Genomic DNA, 24,385 nt, shown 5'->3' with positions numbered 1-24,385 from the left:
GCTGTCTATTGCAAATACCATTTCTGTAGTTAATTCGTTTTAGAATAACTTTTTTTTCATTGTAGATACAGTCCTGATAGCTTGGAAAAGGGTTGGGTTAAACAAACACTGGAGTATTCATTTAAAAGTGTGAGCAGTGGGAATAGAGCCTTCACCTTGAGATGTGCAGTAGGAAATCAAACATCATTTGAGTTAAACATGCCATTAATAGAGAAGTGATGGGTTTGGTTGCCTAGCTGAGTAGGTAAAGTAGGACATGAGTTTATACTGTAGAAATAATTTTGGCATAACTGTGTACTTATGCATGTAACTTTTGAAGATACTAGAGATACAGATCTTGAGATACCAGATAGTGGAACACGAAACATAGACTCAGGGGCTTAAAGGCTACCTCTTCAGCATATCTTGCAAGAAATCTTTTTAAACTCAGATAATGACTAATTCTACTAATGCTGTACAAAATCTGCCCGGGCCGAGGTTAACTTTCTTCATAGCAGCCTGTATGGTGCTATGTTTTGGATTTGTGGCTAAAGCAGTGCTGACAACACTGTTTTTCACAGTTCTTCATCAGATCACTGTTCTGTTGAGATTAAATGATGTGCTGGATATATGAATGCAGGCTGCTTTGAAAGTAGATAGCCACTTTCAAGGAATAATATGGATAGAGAAAGTATAATCTGTAGTTGTGGCAGCAGAACCTAAAATGTTCTGTCTGATTAGAAGAATCACAGAATGGTCAGGGTTAATAGGGATCTCTGGAGATCATCCAGTCCAACTCCCCTGCTAAAGCAGGTTCACCTGGCTTGGGTTGCACAGAGTCACATTCAGGGTTTTGAATGTCTCCAAAGGAGACTCCACAACCTCTTTGGGCAGCCTGTTCCAGTGTTCTGTCACCATCAAGGTAAAGAAGCTTTTCCTCATACTTAGAAGGAACTTGTTGTGTTGCAGTTTGTGCCTATTGCCCTTTGTCCTGTCGCTGGGCACTACTGAAAAGAGCCCGGCCCGTCCTCCTGACACTCACCCTTAAGATATTTGTAGACATTGAGAAGATCCCCTCTCGGTCTCTCTTCCCCAGGCTACACAGGCCCAGCTCTCTCAGCCTTTCCTCATAACAGAGGTGCTCCAGTCCCCTCATCATCTTTGCAGCCCTCCACTGGACCCTCCCCAGTAGTTCCCTGTCTCTCTCAAACTGGGCAGCCCAGCACTGGACACAGCACTCCAGATGTGGCCTCAGCAGGGCAGAGCAGAGGGGCAGGATCACCTCCCTCCACCCGCTGGCCACCCTCCTCCTAATGCCCCCCGGGATCTCACTGGCCTCCTTGGCCACCAGGGCACCCTGCTGGCTCATGGGCAGTGTGCTGCCCACCAGCACTCCCAGGTCCCTCTCCGCAGAGCCGCCTCCCAGCAGGTCAGCCCCAGCCTGTGCTGGTGCGTGGGGTTGTCCCTCCCCAGGTGCAGGACCCTGCACTTGCCTTTGTTGAACTTCATGAGGTCCCTCTCCGCCCAGCTCTCCAGCCTGCCCAGGTCTGCCTGAATGGCAGCGCAGCCGCCTGGTGTGTCAGCCCCTGCTCCCAGGTTTGTACCATCAGCAAACTCGCTGAGGGCACACTCTGCCCCTTCGTCCAGGTCAGTGATGAATAGGTTGAACAGGACTGGACCCAGTACTGGCCCCTGGGGAACACCGCAAGCTACAGGCCTCCAGCTGGACTCTGCGCTGCTGATCACAACCCCCTGAGCTCTGCCATCAGCCAGTTCTCCATCCACCCCACTGCCCACTCATCTGACCTACACTGCCTGAGCTTACCTATGGGGATGTTATGGAAGGCGGTGCCAACAGCCTTGCTGAGGTTACACAACATCCACTGCTCTCCCCTCATCTACCCAGCCAGTCATTCCATCGTAGAAGGTTGATCAGGCGTGGTTTTGCCTTGGTGAATCCATGTTGACTGTTCCTGGTAACCTTTTGCTCCATATACATCAGGATAACCTCCAGGATGATATGTTCCATCACCTTTCCAGGGATGGAGGTGAGGTTGGCAGGGCTGTAGTTTCCTGGGTGGTCCTTCTTGCCCTTTTTGAAGACTGGAGCGACACTGGCTTTCCACCAGTCCTCAGGCACCTGTCCTGTTCACCATGACCTTTCAAAGATGATCAAGAGTGGCTTGGCAGTAACATCTGCCAGCTCCCTCAGCACTCAGAGGTGCATGCCATTGGGGCCCATGGATTTGTGGGTATCAGGTTTCCTTAAGTAATCTCTAACATGATCTTCCTCAACCAAGGGAAAGTCTTCCTTTCTCCAGACTTCCTCTCTTGCCTGAAGACATGCTAGAAAGAATTCAGAAGGAATGAGGACCTCTAGATATGTTCCTTGGAGTTCTGTGGACACCAAGTTCTTGCATCTTTGGTGACTGCCATCCTCCCTGCTTTCTGTTAGTAGCTAGTGAAGCTTGAGAGAACAGGTCTGGTTTGATGGCCAGCAGATTTTACCTTTTCTGCATACTGGTTTGCATGCACTAGAAATTCAGCTGGAAGCTTAGGTGAAATACTTGATTAATTTTTCCCTGCATATCTACACGTTTGATGGACTGATAATGTGAGAAAAACTGGAAACAAGAGTAGGAAAGAAAAAAATCATCAGAAGTCTTTAAATGCAACTGCTTTATAGTTAGGTCTGTGGGTTTAGAGCTTTCACAGCTGTTTTTCCACTTTTGGTAGCAAATTTGACTTATTGCTGCAGGGGGGCTATGGTTCCCTCAGGTCTACCAGATTCCAGTTCAGTAAGAGTTAGGGTTTTTGCTTGGACCTGCTAGAAGATTCCTTTATGCTTGTCTCACTCCCCTTTTAATAGGCAAACCTACTCTAGGATTAGATAGAATCTGGTGTTTAAGTGAATATTTGCTGTTCTTTTGTTGTTGTCTTTTTATATACATACTTATGGAGAGCAAGATAAATGCAAAAACAGTAACTAGAGAGCATTTCATGTAAACTAATGAAATAGAGTTAAGTGGCTTTAAATGTGATTCTTGTAGAATTTTGGTAAGTGCTCTGTATAATGCAAGCTAACGATACTTCTGTCAAGTTGCACTGGTTTTGTTGCTGAAGGTAGTTCTCCAGTTGTTAAATTTGAAATGACACATAGCCATCAAATGAAAAAAAATTTCTAAAAATGTTACATTTCTTTTCAGTACTGTTGAATTATGAAGGCATTTTGAGGTCCTAATCAACAATGGAGGAAACAGATAGGGAAGCAGTTGCAACAGCTGTTCAGAGAGTAGCGGGAATGCTGCAGCGTCCTGATCAGCTGGATAAAGTGGAGCAGTATCGCAGGAGGGAAGCTCGTAAGAAGGCTTCAGTAGAAGCTCGGCTCAAGGTACAAAGTTTGATAAACCTGAGTGTCTGTGGTACAGCATGAATGTGACTTCCTTTTTTTTTTTTTTTTTTTTGCTTCTGTTTTTTTGATTCCACATTTTCATCCAGATAGTTTTAAACCATGAACTTTAATTTTTCCTCTGTGTCCAAACCAGAAACTTTGTATCTTGAAAGTAATGCAAATTAATGCTGTACATCTAATTTTTATTCAAACATTTCAAGTGTTCTTACGTCCTGTGACTTCTGCAGTTTATCCACAGACAGCTGCCCTGATGCTGTGTAGCCTGCAGGCAACAAACCTTTTTCTTAATGACTGAATACCAAATTCGTAACAAAAAATTGATGATTGCATCATCATTCAATGCATCTGAGAAAGATCAGTCACTTTAGTCTGCCATTTGTGTGGGTTTATGGGAGATAGCTAAAATCTCACATTCTTGTCTCTTGCAGAAGTCTACCCCATGATTTCCCTCCTCCTTCAAATGTGTACATGTGAGTGCATACACCTGCACACACACAGATTTAGCCTGAAATACGAGTAAAGTCATCCTGTGTTTAGTGTCTGTATGTTACTAAGTTCTGTGTATTCTTCCTTCACTGGTACTCACTAGCCAACAGTCATTTTAGACCACTTTGTTAAGTAATTGGAGTAAGGCCTTAGAAGAGTGTTTCAGGAAATATTTTGGGGTTTAAAAGATCAAAATGGCTGGTATACACTGTATCTAAACTTTATATGTCAAAATAAGTTAGTTTATCTTACAAAAATTTGATGACTCCTTCTTTGTGGGAGTCTGCGTGAAGTAGAAGAAAGCCTGTCTTCTTTCACGGTGAAAAAGATCTGTTAGCAAATGACATGTTAATTTTTGCCTGTAGCATAGAAACAAATTTTCCTAATGACTTGGGTTGGGTTTTTCAGATTTAAGGCAGAAAGCGTATAGTGGTATCTATTAATAATGGATCAGTTGCTTAGTTATTGTGATCTATTTATAATATACGAGCAGTCATTTGCCTACTGGCTGCTTCTATAGACAGTGATGACTACACATAACTCTCTAAGTTTTGCAGATGTCTAAATCCACTTCATACTAGTTTCCTTGTTGTTTTCCTTAAGTTAACTTCAATCATCTATAAATGGTCAGAAATACCTGTTCCAAAAAGTAGTACAATACCTCTTAATCCATTCAGGATGCATTCCTGAAACAGATGCTGGTTAGTGATGCAATGGATGGCAAAGTAGTTTTTCCCTAAGTATTACTGTAATGGATGGGAGCACAGAGAGGATGTAAGAAATACTCTTGCTCTTTTTTAAGCTGTGTATATGTATGGTGTGGAAGATGGAGAGACAGGGTCAGTATTTAAGCTGTGTATATGTATGGTGTGGAAGATGGAGGGACAGGGCCATCAGGATCATCAGCTGGATTTTTCAAGTTGGAAGTTGTTGAAAAACCTCAGCTGCTTCATCTGTGCGAATGAACACATGGTAAATCTTTTGGCATGAACATGTTGGTGCTTCTTTCTGACTGGATATGCTTTCGTCTTTGTCATAATTTTCTTCTGATGAACCAAGATAATCAAGTTAATCCAGAGTGAAGAGTAGAAAACCAGGGTAATAGTTGTGTTGTACTTACAGGGATGAAGCAGCAGAGATTTGAAATTATGTCCTGCCCAAAAACCAGCACCTCCTCCAGTTCGTTATCTTATTCCTCCCTCTGTATCATCTCCCGAATACTTGGTTACGTCCATTTCTTACATCCTTCTCTGCATTTATTCCTGCATTGTATAAATTCTTACAGGAAAAACTGCTTTGAAATATGTCAAACTCATCTGCTTCATGTGTGAGACTGATGGCAGTTAGTGAAGCAGTATTTTTAAGGATAGGTAGCAGAACTCTGAAATGATGGGTGGGTAAGCACCAGCTAGCGCTGTAGGCTGGTACTTCTGGGCTCTGCAGGCCAAAATGTAGGTGAAGAGCTGCTTGGACTCTGTTCCAGGGCCTGAAAAGTTACGAGCTTTGACAGACGTCTTTGTGCACTCACTCAGTTAATGGGAGAACTTAAGTTTTGAATTGCTGTCCTCCTGAAGAAATACTGTATATATATCCCTAGGAGAGTTCCTACATCATGGTTTTCCTGTGTGTAGACATGCTTAAATCCTCTACCTCTTGATTCTTAGCTGCTGTGCTATCATGAATTTAAACCGTAGGGCTCTAAGGAGACCAGGTAACCAGGATCCCCGTTCCATGGCTTCATGTTGAGGGCTGTCACTTGAAAAGAGATAAAAATGAAGTTTTGAACCCTGTTCCTAGGAGGGCTTAGTTTTGTTTTTGTTTTTTTCAGTACAGTGATGTTCAATCCAATGTAAGATGAAGATGCATTCTAGGAAGCAAAGTCCACAGTGCTAGGACATGCCTTGCTCCCTGCCCACTCCCCCTCCCCTGGCCCCAGGTGACTACTAGAAGACACACTGAACATGGGTGGATGTCTGTCTTTAGAATTCTCCCTGGCCGTTTGCGTCACTGACCAATATCAGTGATTGTTTCTGTTTAACATAATCAAGTTTCTGCAGAAGTTAAATAGGAAAAAATTTGAATATGTAATACTTGGAAGATCTGCCTCAGAAAAAATGAAATATCAAACCAGAAGTATTTACAGTTTAATAGTCATGGGATTTTAAAAATACTTTATGGTCAGCTTCAGAAGATTGTGTTTGAGTATCACATTGAATGTTTGAGTGTGCTAATTACCTCAGTTTCTGTAGAGGAAAAATGTGTTAATGCAGCAGTTCTGTAGATAGATACAGTATAAAAATGCCTTACCCCTGCTTAATTATACTGGGTTTGACAGGAAAACACATTTTTATCAATAAAATCAGCATATCATGGCTTGAAAGTACATAAATAGCGGCAGTATAATAATCACTGCATTTTTGTGGGACTTTCCCAGTACATTTAAAACACAATTAATGTGTTCATAGTTACCAGGATTTCCTCTTTGGCTTCTAGTATCAGACAAAAAGTTCCATGACTGCCCAAGCTTTTTGGCTGTAAAAGTATTGCAAAAAATGTGTTTTGAGCTTACTGAAACCATTAGTGCCTCATTTTTTTACTGGTTGCTTCAAGTCCTCAAGATACGCAACTGAGTTTTCACTGATGCCTTGCCTTTGGCTTGTCTTTTCAAGTCCGTTATTTCCAATTTCATTTTCCATTTACCTGACTTCATCTCAGTCACATCTTTTTTAAAATACATATACAAAAATATGCTGTGGATGTGATCTGATTTCTTTCACTATAATGCATTTTCTGTAAGGTGGCTGGATAATCAGGACTAATAGGCTATTTGAAGAGTCATTATTTCAAGTGTCACCTGTCACAAGAGATATCTGTATCAATAACCTCTCGATGCCAAAATAATCTAGTAGTTGGATTATTGGTCTGGTTGTTGATGTTTGTCACAGTGTCAAAATTTTGTTCGGTTTGAGGTTTGTGTTGTGTTTTGTTTTGACTGAATTCCTTTTTGATATTTTTAATTTTTTTGCCTTCAGTCATTACAGGCCAGAGGGTTTTGGGTTTTTTTAGACTATTTCGGAACTTAATTTTTTTTAACTTTTTCAGTTGCCAGTCAAAATTTAATTGCTTTAGTAAAATGCTTTATGAATCTGTATGTACTAAGCATTCTTTTGAGACATCTGTATCAGCTGTCTTTTGCTGTCCCCCTTTTAAATCAATTTATGAAGTAAATTCAAAGAAATCTCATTCTGCCTTCCCATGATTCTGGTTTAATATAGATTTATAAAGGCGGTGATCTGTCTGCCTAAGCTTCTAGGTAAACCACTTGTATCTAAGCCCTTTAAGACTAGATACAGCTTTAAAACTTAAAAAAAACCCCAAATGTATGCATACACGGATTAAGTTACACATTTCTAGTAAGCTATGATATTACCTTTTCAGTTTGTGTCTGGGTTTTTTCTCTGAAAATGTTAGATACTGGAATAAACATTAATTCTTGAGAAATGTTGAAAATACAGAACTTGCAATGCTTAATGAGTTCTTTCTTTGTCTTTTTGTTTGTATTTAAGGCAGCAATACAGTCACAGTTAGATGGAGTACGAACGGGTTTAAGTCAACTGCACAATGCACTGAATGATGTAAAGGACATTCAGCAGTCTTTGATAGATGTCAATAAGGACTGGAGACAGAGCATCAACACCATAGAAAACCTCAAGGATGTTAAGGATGCTGTAGTGCAACATAGCCAACTGGCAGCTGCTGTAGAAAACCTCAAGAACATCTTCTCAGGTAATCTAATGCTCTTTTTAAAATTCATCACATACTGAAAGCACTTTAAAATGGTACAAACAGCTGTAAGGTTGTCAAGTAATGTTGAGAACTTTAAACCTCGCTGGGAAAGAAGAATTAAGGAAGAATCACCTACACATCACATTCAGGGAAGTAGCTGGTGACCATGTAATATATATGGAGTTTATTGTGCTCTAAGAACTCCTAGTCTGGACTATCTTATCATCAGACACAAGTCACAAAGAAGCTTCTTGTTAGCGATTAGTAGCAGGGATAACATGTTTAGTATAGAAGACTGAAGTATGCAAGCAACATATACAGAAAGAAAATTTGGAAAGAGATGGAGTGCTGCCAGTGAGTTGGGCACCTACAGCAAGTCTGTTGGGTAAAAATGATCCTAGGAAGTGAAAACTTTTTGCAAACATAGGCAAAATACAGAACAGCAAGATCTCCAGTCAAAGATTCCATGGTAGTCTTTCTCACAACAGTTAGGAACCTCAAGGATTTCTGTTAATGTTACAAGTGTAAGTATGAACTGATAATTTAGTTTTAATTGTGTGCCGCCCTTGCTTAGGAATCGGGCACCACAATCACAGAAACCAACTCACACATAAAGAAATTATACATGGGAGACACTTCTTCCTTGCACTACTGCACATCTTACAAGGTTTGCAAAATTTAAAGAAGATTAATGTGATTAATGGATACTGTACAGTTAAAGGGATTACATCTGTCTTTTTGTGCAGCCCTTTTGGTGCACGTTCCATTCTATCTTGAATCAGAGTGAATTCCTTGCCAGGACTTTTCAGCTTTTCAGTAATTTTAAGAATTTTACCCCTATAATGGGGGCTAAATCTATCATACCCCTTTGATTTTATTTAAATAGTCTTTTTTCTCCTTTTCTCTCCTGATAGTAATTCACAAAATGCACCTATAAAGAAAAATTGTTTCCCAGTCATACCAGGTTGATTTGTGTAATCTCTCTAAAAGTGTGTCTAGCTGCTACAGTACGAAACCGGGATATGGTGTTCATCTTTTTAAAAGAGTAGTATTTACCTGCAATATCTAGCAATAAAAAACAAAGAACAACAAAATTCTGTATGTTCCAATGCTGAATTGTTTTGGGGATCTTGTTTTCTTTTACACTAATGAATGCATTATGCTTTGCAATAATGGATGAGACAATAAGCCTTCTCTTTTCCGGCATTCTGAGAGGTTTTTGGTGTGAAGCATCTCCCCCCAGAACTGTTAAACAGTATAGTTGATGATGACTTCACTCTGAGCAAAACAAATGTTTTAGAAACCAAGTGGTTTTCATCATGATTAATGATTGTGTATAACTGCCTTTTCAGATCTTTTTTGGGGCTGCCAGTTTTATTGCTGTTTTGCAGTGACAGTTCTTTCTGCTGAGATTTTTCAGTTCTTTTCCCCACAGGATCCTAATTATCTTCTACAGTATTCCTTAAATACTGAAAAATAGTAAAGAATAAAGTCTTCTAAATAGTTAAGCAGCATAGGTAATTATCTTTATTCTTCCTTTGTGCTTTAGGCAGGCAAAAACTCTTCCTTCAAGAAGGTGGTACAATTCAGTATTTGTTGGGTATATGCAGCCCCAGGTTCAACAGGATAAGTGACTTTTAGTCAGGCAAGTTAAAAGCCTTTTGTGTAAGACATGAGAAAGCTAGTACTGCAATTTGTTTCATAGTAGACTTTTTTTTTTTTAAGACAGGGAGGGAAAGAAAATTATGTTCTGTTGGCACTGTGATCTTTGTTTAGCCACTGGTCAAAATGGAGCATTATAGTTAATAATGTATGAAAATGTATAGCATTTACTAAGAAATTTTGAATACATCAAAATAATTTCCTGTTAATTATTTCAAAAGAATCACTATAGCTTTTCTCCAGCTTGTTTCCTAGTGCTTTTATTGTCTTGTATTTACTCTTTGTATTTTGATTATGTTGTTTTATTATTTTTTTTTTCTCTTCCCCCCCCCCTTCTTTTCTTTTGCCTTTGTTTCAGTTCCAGAGATAGTCAGGGAGACCCACGATCTGATTGAGCGAGGGGAGCTTCTGCAGGCTCATCGAAAACTGATGGATTTAGAGTGTTCTCGAGATAACCTAATGTATGAGCAGTATCGCATGGACAGCAAAAACACACATGACATGAACCTCATCCATACATACTTTGGGGATATGCAGAAACTTTCTGAGGAGTTGGCAAAGCAACTTTGGATGGTGGTTCAAAGATCTCTTGTTACAGTCCGTCGAGATCCAACCTTGCTTGTTTCTGTTGTTAGGATAATTGAGAGGGAGGAGAAAATTGACAGGCGCATGTTAGACCGGAAAAAACAAACTGGATTCATACCTCCTGGCAGACCAAAGAAGTGGAAAGAAAAAATGTTCAACATTTTGGAAAGAACTGTGAGCACACGAATTGAAGGCACTCAGGCAGATACTAGAGAATCTGACAAAATGTGGCTTGTGCGCCATCTAGAAATCATACGTAAATACGTCCTTGATGACCTGCTTGTGGCTAAAACCCTGCTGGATCAATGTTTTCCTCCACATTATGATATTTTCAACAAATTGCTAAATATGTACCACCAAGCTTTGTCCACCCGCATGCAAGAGCTTGCTGCAGAGGATCTGGAAGCAAATGAGATTGTTAGCCTTCTAACATGGGTTTTAAACACATACAAAAGGTAAGATCCCCTTATCTTCTCTCTTAGCAATAGTGGAGAGTAAGCATGCAAATCACAGTTTATGTGCTAGCATTTGCATGTCTATTAACATATAAGAAGATAAAACAAAAGAGGGATAATAATAAAGAATTTGCTGGTTTGATATGTGTTACACATTTGGCTTTCTGGGAATTGCTCCTTAAAACTTTTTTGCATTTTCTAATATGTGATTTTTTTAGTTGCTTCGTAAGCTTAAAGTTTTAATACATTTGAAGACTTGCTTGAAGCTACAGTCACCTTGTGTTTATGTGCCAGTTTGGTGAAGCATTGGGAAGAGCAGAAGAGACTGACAGCTTGTGTTTGAAAATGCTTGACGTTGGCTGCAGCCCCACAAGATTTGTATGGTTATTAGCTTTCTATTGTTCTTTTGTACAGGGGTTGGGACTGTATCAGTGTTGCTTCATTACTGTTAAATGGAAGGAATATAGTAACTTCCTCTAGGTTTTCTCTCAGAACTGTGTGGTGATTTGTTTATTTCGAAGAGTTTCTGCTTACAGGTTCTGTCTAGTGGTACTCTTAAACTCTTTCCTTTTGTGTAATTTGTTGGGATAACTTAAGCATTATGTCTGTCTCTCTCTGAGGTGTTTTTTTGTTTGTTTTTGTGGTTGGGGGGGGGTTGGTGTGTGGGGGTTTTGTTGTTGTTGTTCTCCAGGTAGAAATGGCTGAAATGGCAACTGTTTAGTTTTTGCTGGCATGTAGTTACTAGAGCAACTGATTTGTTTGGGGGAAAAATAATGCTAGTCTTTCTGCGGCTCATGACTATAGTCCTGTTCTCAATAGCTGGCATTGACCCAGAGTCTCTGCTGTGTACACTTTTGCCGTCTTCAATTGTTCAGTCTCACAGATTCAACAAATTGGATGCTTGACAGTCTTAGAATATAATACCATAAAGCAAATAGTTAGGAGGTAATGCTGTTCTGTAGAATTTTTATAACCAGCTTTAAAGTTCGTTTTTTGTTCAGAATTCTGTGTTTTACTTTACACTGTGAAGTTCTCCTGCTTCTTCTTCCCTGCGAGGAACAATCAAGAGCTCCCACTAATGCATACTTACATACCTGTGCAGGATATATGAGATGCAGCTGCTAATAAGGAGCTGAGTTCATTGGCCTGTTCTTATTTGTTAATAGAAGGCCAGAGGAGTAACTCCACAGTGAATGAAAAACATAAATATGTGAATCCTTCTACCTATAGGGATTTGGTCTTGGCAGAAATCCTGCTTACAGGTTCTTCATTTATGTCCTGGAGCTGGTGTTCCAGTAAGGCAATTCTTGGTCTTAAAATTGCCCTTCTACCCTTCCCCCAGAAAGTAGAGCAGATTGCTCTCGAGTTAGACAATTCAGAGCTAAAGCTCTCTCAATCCATGTGTTCCAGCATAGGAAGGGCAAAGGCAGAGAGCAAAGCCAGCATTTCATCTATTTACTAGGCAAACAACTTGCTTTAGCAGGAGTGATCCCTTTTTGATTTATGTGGCTCATGGCACCTGATGGCCGTCTCCTGTAAAGGAAGCGAATCAGTGAGAGGAGTAGGCACGGTGCAAGACACCTGAGAATGCAGTCTCCCCTGTATATCCGTGTAACAAGGGTGACAGAAATTAGAGGGAATATCTCAGGAAAAATTAAGGCTTTGAGTTTCTCCTCTAAAAAATAAAAGCCTGAGAGGGCAGTACAGTAATTCTATTCTTGTAGATTACAATAAACTGTTATAAAGAGGATGATAATTAACTTTGTGTATGTTTGTAGTGGACAGCGGAAGAAGAAATAGGCTCAGGCTTGTGAATGGGAAAAGTGCTCGAGCAGGATGCTTACAGAGCTTGCCAAATCTCAGTTGCTGAGCATCTCTTAATAATACAATATATAATTCTTTATATGGATATGTTTATAATAAACTCTGAAGGAGGATGGCATATATGACATCATCAGAACTGTGTTTCTGTGGTATTTCACCCTTTTTTCCCCTGTATGAAAAATAGGTTCTAAACTGGTGTTACATTCCTTGTTCACATCTATGAAACATTGTATGGTAGAAGATAGTTTTGCCCTTTCTAATCTTTCTCTACTTTTATTAAATGTAATTGAATATTAGAGGGAACATCTAAATTTCTATTTGCATATTATAGCTACACTTCAAAACCAGATGAGAAAATAATGTCCAATTAAGAGAAACATTGAGGGGTTTTTTTCCATGTAATGAATTGATAAGAAAGCCATGCATAACTTCTGTTTACAGTGCTTCCAAAATAGGAGTTTTAAAAGAATAGTGTTCTTAACCATGTCTTGGAAACTGGTTTTAGAGCTGTATTTGTCTCATAACTGAGAAATAAAGTAATGCTCCATGTGGAATAACAGCCTTTAATATTTGGGTGGGATGCAGTTTTACTGTGCTAGGTGTATTTCTCTTTCACATCTAAGTCAATGAGAGCTTTGGAAATGTACAGGTATTAATAAATCTGGACCTATGGTCTTTGTTTTGGGGTTTCAGCTGATAAGCTTTGAGAAAGATACAACGTCCCTGTGGCCTTGTGTAGTGGGGCTAATGATGGTATAATGAAGCTAGAAATACTTTCAAATATGGCATGGTGCCATGAACAGCTTCTCACATTCCCCTGAATAAGCCTAGATAGAGCAGGTCCTGCTATTACATGTATTCTTTATGTAAAAAGCAACAGAATGGAATTCATTTTTCTGAATAGCTTGAGCCACTTAAAATGTCTTTAATCTCTTTTCCAACAGGCTCAGGAAGATGCTGTGAATGCCAAGTGTTCAGTTACGGTAGCTTTTATGGTTTCAAAGACAAGAATTTTGGTTAAGTAGTTAGCCATAGTGTGGTTTGGTTTTTTTTAGTGCTTTGAGATGATTTTCTTTTCATGACATGGAAGCACCACTGTGCTGACTCACATGTATCCAGAGAACAACTTTAACTTGCAGAAATATACAAGCTAAACAGTTTTAAAGGATTTTTAAAGTTGCTATTTGTTTTTTATAGTTGCCATTTCAAATATAGAATTTGTGGCTTCTTTCTGACAAGCATACTAGAAATGGAATGTGAAACAATTTATATTATTATGATTGAATATATTTCCATCAACTGTTAATAAAGCACACTCTGAAGAGTGTGGTTTTGAGTTACTGATTTTTTTTGAGCATGAAATATTAAAGAGGTCTTGTAATGTCGTGCTTTGGTATAGCTTTGGGGTTTTTTGTTTTGGTTACACAAGTAACTCATATAATCTTATAATACATAGATGCAAAATATCACCGGAGAGTATTGTTATATAATCATTGTCAAAATATTTTTGAGAGTTACTCTAGTTTCTTTCTGATCCTATAAAATCAAGATTTTTCCTTTGCAAGTATAGCTAATCGTGCTGTTATAATACAGTACCAGTGAAGCGCACTTTCAATTTGGTACACAAGATGCCTCCTCCTCTTATATTAGATCTATTTTCTACCAACATAGGAAGCGTTGGTAGAGTTTCTTCTAATATATTTTAGCTTTGATATGGATGTGATACAAGTAGCAAAACAGAAGCTGTTTTGAGAAACTGAGGAGAGTGTTTTGTACTTTTCACTCATCTTTCCCATTCAGAAATTCAGAACATGGAAGCTGTCATCACCTCTGAAATGTAAAAGACATATAAAAATGTCCCCTATTAAGACCCCACAGGCTGAACCAGTTGGCTTTTATTCAGTCAAGCAATCACTAGTTTTTGTACATAAAAGTTAGAAACACATGAAAGGGTTGAATATTTAAAATGTCTGTCACATGTTTTTTTAATGTATGCTAAGGTATATAGCTTTTACATCCTGTTCTTTCTTTTATATAGTTTATTTACATTCCTTGTAAATGCATTTATTGTTGCAGTTACTATTAAGAATTTTTTGATTTTTTTGTAATGTATATATTTTGGAAAATTACCCCTTACAGCGGTCATACAAAAAAAGCTGCATTGTTTTTATCTCATTTTTCTTTACTAATCTTCAATGTCTTTTTGTTTGTTTGTTTTTAAACTCAGTACAGAGATGATGGGAAACTCAGAACTGTCTCCTGAAGTGGATGTAAATTCTCTGGATCCTCTGATTTCACAGAATGTGGTGGACCAGCTTCTCAGCAAGTATATGTCAACTCTCACTGTGAGTAACAGTACTGCAAAGACATCTTCAGACGAGTTTATAGCTGCGTTAGTGCTTCAGTGCTGCTCTTCCATCAGAGGGAACTAATGTGACAAATGTAAACTCAGTGTCATTACTTTTATAAACGTTCATGTACTTTATGTAGGTTTGTTTATAAAGGTATAATCAGATGGTTTTATAGATGTACGTTATTACATTACAAGGAATAATTATGCTTTACAGACTGTATTAATCGTATTTTATCAGAAAGGAAGGAATTCCAGCGCTTACGTGTCTAAATAAATTCATAGTACTAGTATGTTAGGTATTACTGTACTTACAAGCAACTGAATGCAGTCCCTATAGTCCCTGTAGTAACTACATCAACATTTGATACAGATGTGATCTTTTCAAGGTAATCAGGATGTTTACGTTTGCCAGTTTGATTCTTTTAATAGTCTTCTTCCTTTCATGCCTGTTGACTACATGAGCATAATTTCCTTTTGTGGATGCCATTTCAAGTGCATCTTAAATCTAAAGACACTGCTCCTGTTATCCTTAGAGCCATTGGGAACTGGTCAGCTACATGGCAAAGGAGTCAGTATGTGATTGTAAGGTTTTTAAATGCATTTTTCTTTAAGATCCATGGTTGATTACCTCTGAGACTGGATGTTGGGATAGCTGGAACTTTGGATTTGCTGTTCTTACACTGTTCAATTGAATTCCTACTCCTCCTAAGTTTAGGAGCTCTACCAAGCAGAGGAGGGAAATTTTTTTTTCTTCTTTGGATGTGTCAGCTACTAAAATACATCCGGCAACAGCAACTGCTTAGACTTGATACACATCACAGTGATGTGAACCCATCTTGTTATGTCTCAAGGAAGCTGCCAGCAGAGGCTCTGCTCCACATTAGCTTTACTAGGAATTTTATGCAAGTTTATTTTTCTGCATTTACCTTTAGGACAAAAAAAACCTTTGGTTTGTTTTCTCAAACTACTTTTGGCTTGACTCGGGAAATGCCTTTGAATTATTTTTTCCCCTCTTAAGATGAAAAAATACACCTATATTGGCTTTTCAGAAATGTTTTCCCCTACTTACTGAAAAATATTATATATAGAACATTGTTGTGTTTATATTCTATAAATAAAATAGAGCAATGCTGCTAATATGTTAAGCAGTGAAAAAAAACCTCTTTTTGATTTTTGGCTGGTTTTTTTTCTTTTTAAGGCAGAAAATACTGAAACTGCCAGCTTGTTTCACAGGATTCAGCCTGATGGAATTTTCTGCACATCCCTACTTTTGTTTCTTCTTTATTTCTTGTGGTGTTGTGTTTCAACCTGTTTATAAACAAAATATAATTCTGGGTAAATGAAAGTATTTGGTAATCACGACTGTCAAATATTGATGTTTAAGTCAATAAAAATGTCTCATATTCATGAGAAATAAAATATTAACAGATTTTAAAAGGTTTCTAATAAATTTTTTTTTCTGAGCACCTCAGCTTGAAAAAAAAGATCTTACAAATGATGATCATAAGGTGAAAAATGTTGGCTGGCCTGCTGGCTTAAAAGATCAGTTTTTCTTTGCAGATCATATCTCTTCTTTTTTTTTTTTTTTTTTTTTTTTTAGCAGGGTAGTTCCATGCTTATGAGGAAAAAAGATAGTACATAGTTTCACATAATTGAAGATGGTACTGTATGTGCTTAGTAGATGCAGTACTTGACAGGTTGTAGTCAAAAGAGAAGAAAACTACAGGCCTGTGTTTGGTCAGCAGCCTTTCTTGTGTAGGAAGATTGTAGAGCTTTCAGTTTCTTCCTTTGTCCTACCTACTGATAGGAGTTTTCACCAAAAGGTACTGATTTAATACATTAAAAAATGTAAAAAAAAAAAATTAAGTACCAATTTTAGGCCTTTTTATGCCCTTTCTGTACATGCCTACTGGTCATGTTTAATTTTGCATGGTAGGGCACACTAATATGCCTGTTAAAAGTTTGAAAGAAGTATGAACTTTCGTATTACTAGGGGGTTTAACTGAATGTGAACAAAGTCGAAGACAGGCAGAAACTTTCAACCCTTTGAAAACACAGGGATAATTATTTTAGACAGAAATCAAAGAATCCAATTGCATATTTAGCAAGCATGCTGGTCTTTACTACTTACTCTTGCAAATATGTCCATGGTATCTGTGTCATGCAAGTGATCAGAAAACTAGCTTAATCTAGTTCTAAAAGCAATTGTTCTTAATGTCTGTGTGTTGTATAATGTGCTTGTTTTATCTCCACCACTATTTTCTGCAGCACTTGAGTTCCGAGAAACACAACCCATTTAATCTAATCCTGGGGTTTTGTCCCCAGCAATAACAATCATCAGTTTGCTAAAATGTACTGTAGTGAAAGGAGCTACAAGCAGATACATGCTGATTTTTGTACGTTAGGTATTATGCTAATTTTTTCCAGTTGTGGAAAAATTCAGTTTGAAACCTAAAACCCAAGACTTAATAAATGCTTCCATAGTTAGTAAAATATTCTGACAAACTGACTTGCTCTTTGTGTTTGGATCACTCCCCTTCCTAAAGGTGCCTAAGCTCAATTCAAACTACATCACTAGTTTACTAACCTTTCTCTTTGTCAATGTTACTTATATCCTGTAGGGATGACGAGAGTGGTCAACATTATCTGTTACTATGCCACTCTTCATTATGGAAGTGGCTGCTATTCCAAATATTTTATTGGGGGGTTTTGTTGTGTTAAATTAAAAAAAAATCTTTTCTTCTTCTTTGTTTCTTTATTTAATGTAGTCTAATATCATTGGCTGGCTACGAAAAGCACTGGAGACAGATAAAAAAGACTGGATAAAAGAAACTGAACCAGAAGCAGATCAGGATGGGTACTATCAGACTACACTCCCAGCTATTGTTTTTCAGGTATAGAGAACTTGGTTATTCTAGAAAATCTACAGAAGCAGCATATAGATTTGGGGATAATGGAGGGCTGGGAGGGGGAAACCAAACTGTTTGGAATGCCGTTGTTTCTGTGTCTGTTGAAGTATAGGGTTTTTTGCTGTAGAGTTTTTAGTTGGAGGGGTTGTTTCTTTTGAGGTTTTCATTTGCCTTTTTCACTTTAATACTTAGAGACTTAGTTCTTTTTACATGTAAATTAGAAACATTTTTTTCCTAGCCTATTTAGTTGATATTTGTATTTATTTACCTGCTTTTCCTTTGGTCTCTTCATGTAAGTTTGCAATATAAGCCTACCAGATGAGGTGCTTGTAAATTATTAGAATATTGTTTATTAATGTGATGCTGAGATAGTTAGGCAGGTATTTGTTCCTATATTCAGTATATAAACACCTTAATACTGGAAAGAAAAGTTCTGTCAAAGATCAAAAATGTTGCTTTTTAAATACTGCTTCAGTTAACATTGATGCCTCTCCAAATTACGAAATAGCCTCAAAACAGAAAAGAGACTCCTATTTCTAAACCCTTAAAAAAACAAACAAAAAACCCACAATAAAAAATCCCAACCTGCACCACCCTGTTATTGGTAGTAGAAAAGGAAAGCTTGTAAAGCGATCTTTATCAACCAGCAAAATGACAGCTTATTATGCATGTTTACTAATTTTTCTTTACAAATACTGTGTTAGGTACCTTCAATGAAAGATAATAGGCTCTTCCTCCTGCAGTTGTTTCCCCCTTCTTTTTTTATCCTGTGTTATGCCAGGATTTTTGCTACATTCTTTCACATTTGTATTAGTGCCAAGGTTGACTTCATCTAATCCTTTTCAGAAAGTGATTGGCTCTGGTGCTGTGTTGTCAAAGGCTCCAGTGTTGAGACTCGTGGAACAGTGAAACTTTCAAAATCATCTCAGCGTAAAAGCAGCTCATATTTCCACCTGGCTTTGTACTCTTTCTTTCCAGTCCCCCTCAAATGCAGTTCCCTGTAGGTCACCTAGACCTTGTGCCTGGTTGTGTTTCCAAAGTTTAGGGGTCCTTTCTTCTTGACTAACATGAACTTAGTACTTTCATATATGTGGAATGCAAAGGAATTTGAGTTACAAGGTTATTCATTACTAGCTGCAGGAGCTGACCCAAGAACTTTGATTCACTGTAAAGCCAAATTCCTGTGGAATTAGAAATATTAAGTACTTTCTTTTTGAAGAAAGAATGCAGCTGTTTTCAGTATCAGGAGAAAGCTGCAGCACACATTAATGGTTGTCAATAGCTTACTGTTTTCCATAAGTGTAATTAATGATTTTTTTGTTTGGTCAGCAACATTGTCTGGGCTTGTTTAAAAACAAAAAAAACCAATACCCAAACAAAAAAACCAAAGCATGTGTAGAGCTGGTGCTAGGGAGAGTCTCCAACGCAGGAGTTCTGTCTCTGGTTTACCACTGATAAAGGCCTCTCTTTGTAACTAAACTATTTTTAACTTAGATGTTTGAGCAGAATCTTCAGGTGGCTGCTCAGATAAATGAAGATTTGAAAACAAAGGTACTCCTTCTATGTCTTCAACAAATGAATTCATTTCTAACCAGGTAACATAATTTTTAAAATATAAATGCTTTATCCTGCCTCAGCCTCTCTGTTCCTACAATTCCAATACGTGTTTTTCCTGTGGATGTTTTTTTATTGCTTTGTCTTCATTCTATCACATCCATGTCAACCAAGCTTTTCTTCCCTTTCCTTTTCTTGCTTTCTTCCTCCCTTCCCCAGTTTCACCACAGAAGTTCTCTGTGCTGGTGAGTGACAGTTTCAGTTCCTCTCTGCAAATCGTTCTAATTTTTGGAGTCATTTCCATTTTATGTCTCAAACTTACATCTCTTTCTCATAAGGAAGACCGAAAAGACCTCTTTGGCAGGAATCTGCTCAGAACTGAGAGACTAAACTTCACATAAGCAACAAGCGCTTTTAAATACTGGACAGACCCTTATGGAGCATTTGGTCTTGCAGGTGTACTGAAGTTAGAACAGAGTTCTGTCTGTTTAATGCCATTCCTTTTATATGTTACAGGTACAAAGATGAAGCACAGTTGTATAAAGAAGAACATCTTAAAAATCGTCAGTATCCTCAGTGCTATGTTCAGTACATGATTGCAGTTATAAACAACTGTCAGACCTTTAAGTAAGTCTGTGTGTCCTTGCAGTATTGTGAGGAAAAATAAGTATTGATATTTCGTTTGTAATACCACATGTTCCCAGGGCCATCTTTTCTTTTGCATACAAAGAGTGTTTCAGTTAAAATAGTTCAGCTGACTAAAAAGGGCAACAGTTTTAAGTATAGTGCTGTTGTAAGAGGCAGATACTGTGATTTCTCTTGCCTTTGGAAAGCCAAGCCGTTGTCCCTCACTGGTGAAAATCCACTCGTTATTCCAAGAATTTCATTGCCAAAGAAAAATTTTATTATCAGCTTTCAGAATTTGAAAAAGACATTTCAGTTAGTTTGTCTGGGGCCTCCCATCTTCTTACATTTGATCTCCCACAGTTCACCTTCAAGCAGTGTGATCAAGGTGAACTGAACTGGAGAAAAGTAAAGGTAGAGCTTGCTCTGTTAAGAGTATCAAAACAGGATAAAGAAATCTTCATCGCTTATGTTTCAGTGTTCAGCAATCCAACCCCATGTTCATCTATACCTGCTGCCATTCTCAAGTCTGCAAATGAGCTGTAGTTCGTTACCAATGTACAAGTAGTCTAGGCTGATCACTCTTTCCTGCTGGAGAGTAAATTAAGGCTTCCAAAGCAAGTAGCAGGCATTATTTCCCCTTGCAAAAATCAGGCTGTCTAGCATGTCTCTTTCTGTGTATGCACTCTGAAAATTTAGTAGCAATGCACTTGTGCATCCATAGGTGATGAAAAGCATTGTTATTTGTCACAGAGAATCTATAATCAGTCTGAAAAGAAAATACTTGAAAATTGACACGGAAGACACATTGTCAAGCAGTCATGCAAGTATGGATGCAACTTTAGACGTCATTGCCAAAGAAGGATGCTCTAGCCTGCTGGATGAAGTCTTCATGGATTTAGAGGTCAGAACCCTTTTTCATCAAAAAAAAATAGAAGTATTACTTTGTAAGGAAAAATAATTCAGGAGTTAAGTAGTTAGGAAGACTTTTGATTGCTAATCATACTTTATATATGCTGTACTATCAAAATGCCAGTAAATGTCAGTGTTGTTCTTCACTGGTATAGTTAGCATGTAGGAGACTGGAAAATTTCTTGATTATATTTCACAGGATGACTTCAGGCAGGTGCTTTGTATAAAGTGAATATTTTCTAGCAGATTGTACTTAGTCTTATGTAGTTGATTTTTAAGAGTTATTTGGGAAACTACTGCTGATATCATCTTTGTACAGGTGCAGTACAGCTATAATTAAGATAGTTAATTGACTTCTGAAGGGTGGGCCCTTTCTGATTGATAAATTTCCATGTTTAAGAATTCTAGCTTCTTGTATAGAATCCCTTAGGGGAAAAAAAAATTATTCTTAAAAAGAAATTGGGAGTATGGGGAGGGAGGGAGGAAAATTAAGAGAAATGGCAGGGGTGAAGAAAGATGCTCTGGGACTTAATAGTTTTGTAATATTTTGAACTAATGTAAACACCTTGAATGACTCACATTAAGAAAGATGTGGGAGCAGTGTTTATTTTTATTTTAAACTTTGAGCTCTTAAGCAAAATCTTTATTTCTCATTAAGTCTGCTCATTGATTATGAGAAGACACTCTGTCTACTCTAATGACCATTCTTTGAAATTCATTAACCTCAAACTTCATGTCACTATTATAATTTATAAAATACCATGCTCTAATATGAAAAGAATTTTTCCTCTGGGGAGAACAAAGCAAGATGGGTATGTAGATGTTGTAGATGTAGAGAATAACGGAATTATGTATTGTGGAGTTCTGGGACAGAAGTAAAGCATATAGGCACAGGAAGTTTGTGGGGCCTTCAAGGAGAAAGAAACAACCAAGTAGCCAGTATCAGTTCAAGAAATCAAGCATGAAGTTGCATAATCACCACAGTTTAAAAGTGCCTCATATTTAAAATTGGCATTGTCAGCACTTGTGCCAATTTTGTCCTTGGATGTTAATTTTTTAATTTAGCATAGGCATTTAATTAGAGAACATAACAAAGGATTTTAGAGAACTCTGTATGAAACAAATGCTCAGGTTAGGGCAGTTGGTTTACATACATGCCCAGCGTGTAGATCAGGGTAGCATTCTGGCAACTGATCACATCATTTTCCTATGCTAACCGCTTATTCCTTTTGAAGGAGTGTATTTTAGACTTAAAATTGTGTATTTTTTTTGTAGCTGCACTGATATGATTTAAGTGTCGATAATTTGTTCTCATCAATTGTTTGTTACCTTCTCAGCCACATCTCAATGAGCTGATGACAAAGAAGTGGTTGATGGGGTCTAATGCCGTGGGGACTATCTGTGTCACTGTAGAGGATTATTTCAATGACTTTGCAAAAATAAAAAAGCCTTACAAAAAGGTAGGTGGAATGTATTCTGTGATACTTTACTAGTGTACTCTGAATATCATATTGGTTTGGAATTTCTGAACACTGAATGAAATTAAGAATTGGCATACAGAAATTGGAATCGATTCATCACTGGAAATAAAAAAAAATGTTCATAATCATATTGCAGAAGTGTGGTTCTAATATCTCTCTCTCATCTATTAGTTCACAGTCATATAATATTCTCAAAGACAGAGCTGAGTTGCAGGAGTTAGTCCAGAAGAAGTATTGGCATGTTACCTGATTGTATTCTTACCAGCTTGTACTTTTCTAACTCTCAGAAGTTTATAGTCAGATAAAATTAGCTCTTCTGAAACTAGTTGAGATGGCCTGTAATTACTGTTTTATAAATGCACGCTCTGTAATTCCTAGTTTTAATATGTAAAATGAGGTATAGTTAAATTGGTGCCATAAGGTTTAACAAATGCATAACGTATGTTTAAAGTGCAGTTACAGCAGCATAATGTGCTAGGTTTGGTCATATTTTTTTTTTTTGTGCTTCCCCCCGCCCCGCCCCCCCCCCCCCCCCCCCCCCCCGTGGTCTGTCAAAGGATATCTGGATTTCTCTATTATCCTTTAATCTTCAGCATTACTTAACTTGTTTTTATCCTTTATTGAATTAAAGTCAGCTTTGTGTTGTTAAGATGGCATGTCTTAAATGATCCCCTAAGATTTAGGAAATATTTGAATTTAGCAAGATCAGGATTTAGGTGAGGTCTTTGAACAAACACTTACTAAGTAGAAGTATTTAAAAGACAGTCTCAAAATCATACACTTACTCTTTCTTCCCTTAGCTGTTAAAGAGGTAGAGGGGACTGCTCAAAGTTCCTCTGATGACCTCTTCACCTTCAGTATTTGCAGATCCTAGAGGCCTTATGTAAGTGAATAACTTGCATTTTCAGTCAAAAAAGTACACAAAAGTTAGGTTGGTCCCAGAATTACTCTGTATCCATGGAACAGCTTTCTTTTCCAGATTGGTTTGTTACTGTGAGGTTAATAGTGCTTGACGTGAGTTTCTGTAAGTGTTAAGACCAATCTCTGCAATCACATGTATTTCATCATGGTGTAGCATTTATTGCCACCTTATGGGGAAGAGGATGACAAACACATTTTCTGGCATTCATCATACCTGCTTCCAGTCTGTCTCGCAGCACAAAAAAAATCTCTCACAAAAGCCACTCTATGTTCTAGCACAGGATGGGACACACTTTTGTTCCCCTGGGTTGGGTGGGCTTTTTTTTCTGGTTTTAAAATATTCTTGGTTAATCTTGGTTTGAAAATTCAAGTTTTAAAAGCCACATGAACAGAACAAAAAGACTGTAGCCCAGTGGGCTATAAGGACACAGCTGTGGAATAGGCAGATCTGGATCTTGCAGTCATTCTGCTTTGCCATTTTCCTTGCATGCGAAGTGAATGTCCCATCATTGCACTGTTGGCTCTTCTTGAGAGTTCTTTTTCTCAGTTGTAGTAGAGCTGTTTTTCATGTTTCAGTAGGATGGGGCATACATGTCAGTCTCCCACAGTCTATTCTGTGCAGTTAATTTTCCTCTGTGTAATTGGCATCAATTCCACCAATGCAAGAGAAGCCATCTCTGAACAACCATTAAACTCTGGTATTTCTCTACAGTCTTGAGAGCAGGACTTGAAATCATATTTTCTGTGTCCTACATGAGGTCTAAAACTTCCAATACTTTGCAATCTGTTGTTTTCTCTCATCTTTTTTTTTCCCTTGTTTTTGTTTTCTCTCTTTCTTGAAACTTTTCTCCAAAACTTTGACTGAAGAACATGTTGGTTGAAACTAAAGCTTCTAAAGCTTCATATATATGAATAAAATACGATTAAAAGTTTGTGGTTACCTTTCGTGCAGGCTTTTTCTTAATCAGAAGTATCTTTGCCAGCACGCTTAGGAGGGAAAAAAACCCACCTGAGGACTTGTGGGATTTAAGGACCCTCCTTACATTAGAGTTGAAAAAGTATGTAAAGGTTTTGGGGATTTTGTTTTGTTCTTTACTTCCAAACCTCAGCATTACTCTTGCACCAATACCAGATGTTTCATGTAGTCACCAGTAGCTATTTCCTGTAAAAAGGCAAGTGCAGATCAGTGAATCAGTCAAGGAAGATCTGAGAAAGTGATCGCTTCTACCTCTCCAGGCTTCTTACCAGACTTGACCCAGAGTACAGATAATGTAGGCAAGATTTGCAATGCAATATACTGGAATTCTCCAGCAGAAGCCTCTGCAATGGCTGGTCGTTCCTTGACCAGAGATATAAAGAGCAAGGCCTAGCATTGTTCTGTTCTAAAGATCACCCAGATTATTTAATGTTCCTCTGTCTTTGGTGCTCCTCAAAAACATTTC

The 24,385-nt window shown here is 38.0% G+C and overlaps 1 protein-coding gene across 1 annotated transcript in view; it reads left to right on the top strand.

Annotated features, from left to right (window-relative positions):
* Positions 1–24,385, top strand: part of EXOC3 (exocyst complex component 3) — a 28,565-nt gene that overhangs the window by 994 nt on the left and 3,186 nt on the right. Inside the window, exons 2-10 of the mRNA XM_037380437.1 lie at positions 3,186–3,370; positions 7,444–7,663; positions 9,684–10,365; positions 14,417–14,534; positions 17,311–17,436; positions 18,946–19,046; positions 19,522–19,632; positions 20,383–20,533; positions 21,879–22,001. Coding sequence (XP_037236334.1) covers positions 3,227–3,370; positions 7,444–7,663; positions 9,684–10,365; positions 14,417–14,534; positions 17,311–17,436; positions 18,946–19,046; positions 19,522–19,632; positions 20,383–20,533; positions 21,879–22,001 — 1,776 coding nt within the window. The 5' untranslated portion in view covers positions 3,186–3,226. The remainder of the gene's footprint in view (positions 1–3,185; positions 3,371–7,443; positions 7,664–9,683; positions 10,366–14,416; positions 14,535–17,310; positions 17,437–18,945; positions 19,047–19,521; positions 19,633–20,382; positions 20,534–21,878; positions 22,002–24,385) is intronic.

The sequence above is a fragment of the Falco rusticolus genome, chromosome 3 (genome assembly GCF_015220075.1).
Source record: "Falco rusticolus isolate bFalRus1 chromosome 3, bFalRus1.pri, whole genome shotgun sequence".
In the NCBI taxonomy this organism is placed as follows: Eukaryota; Metazoa; Chordata; class Aves; order Falconiformes; family Falconidae; genus Falco; species Falco rusticolus.
The sequence above is the reverse complement of the archived record's forward strand: the minus strand, read 5'-3'. Positions and strand labels throughout refer to the sequence as shown.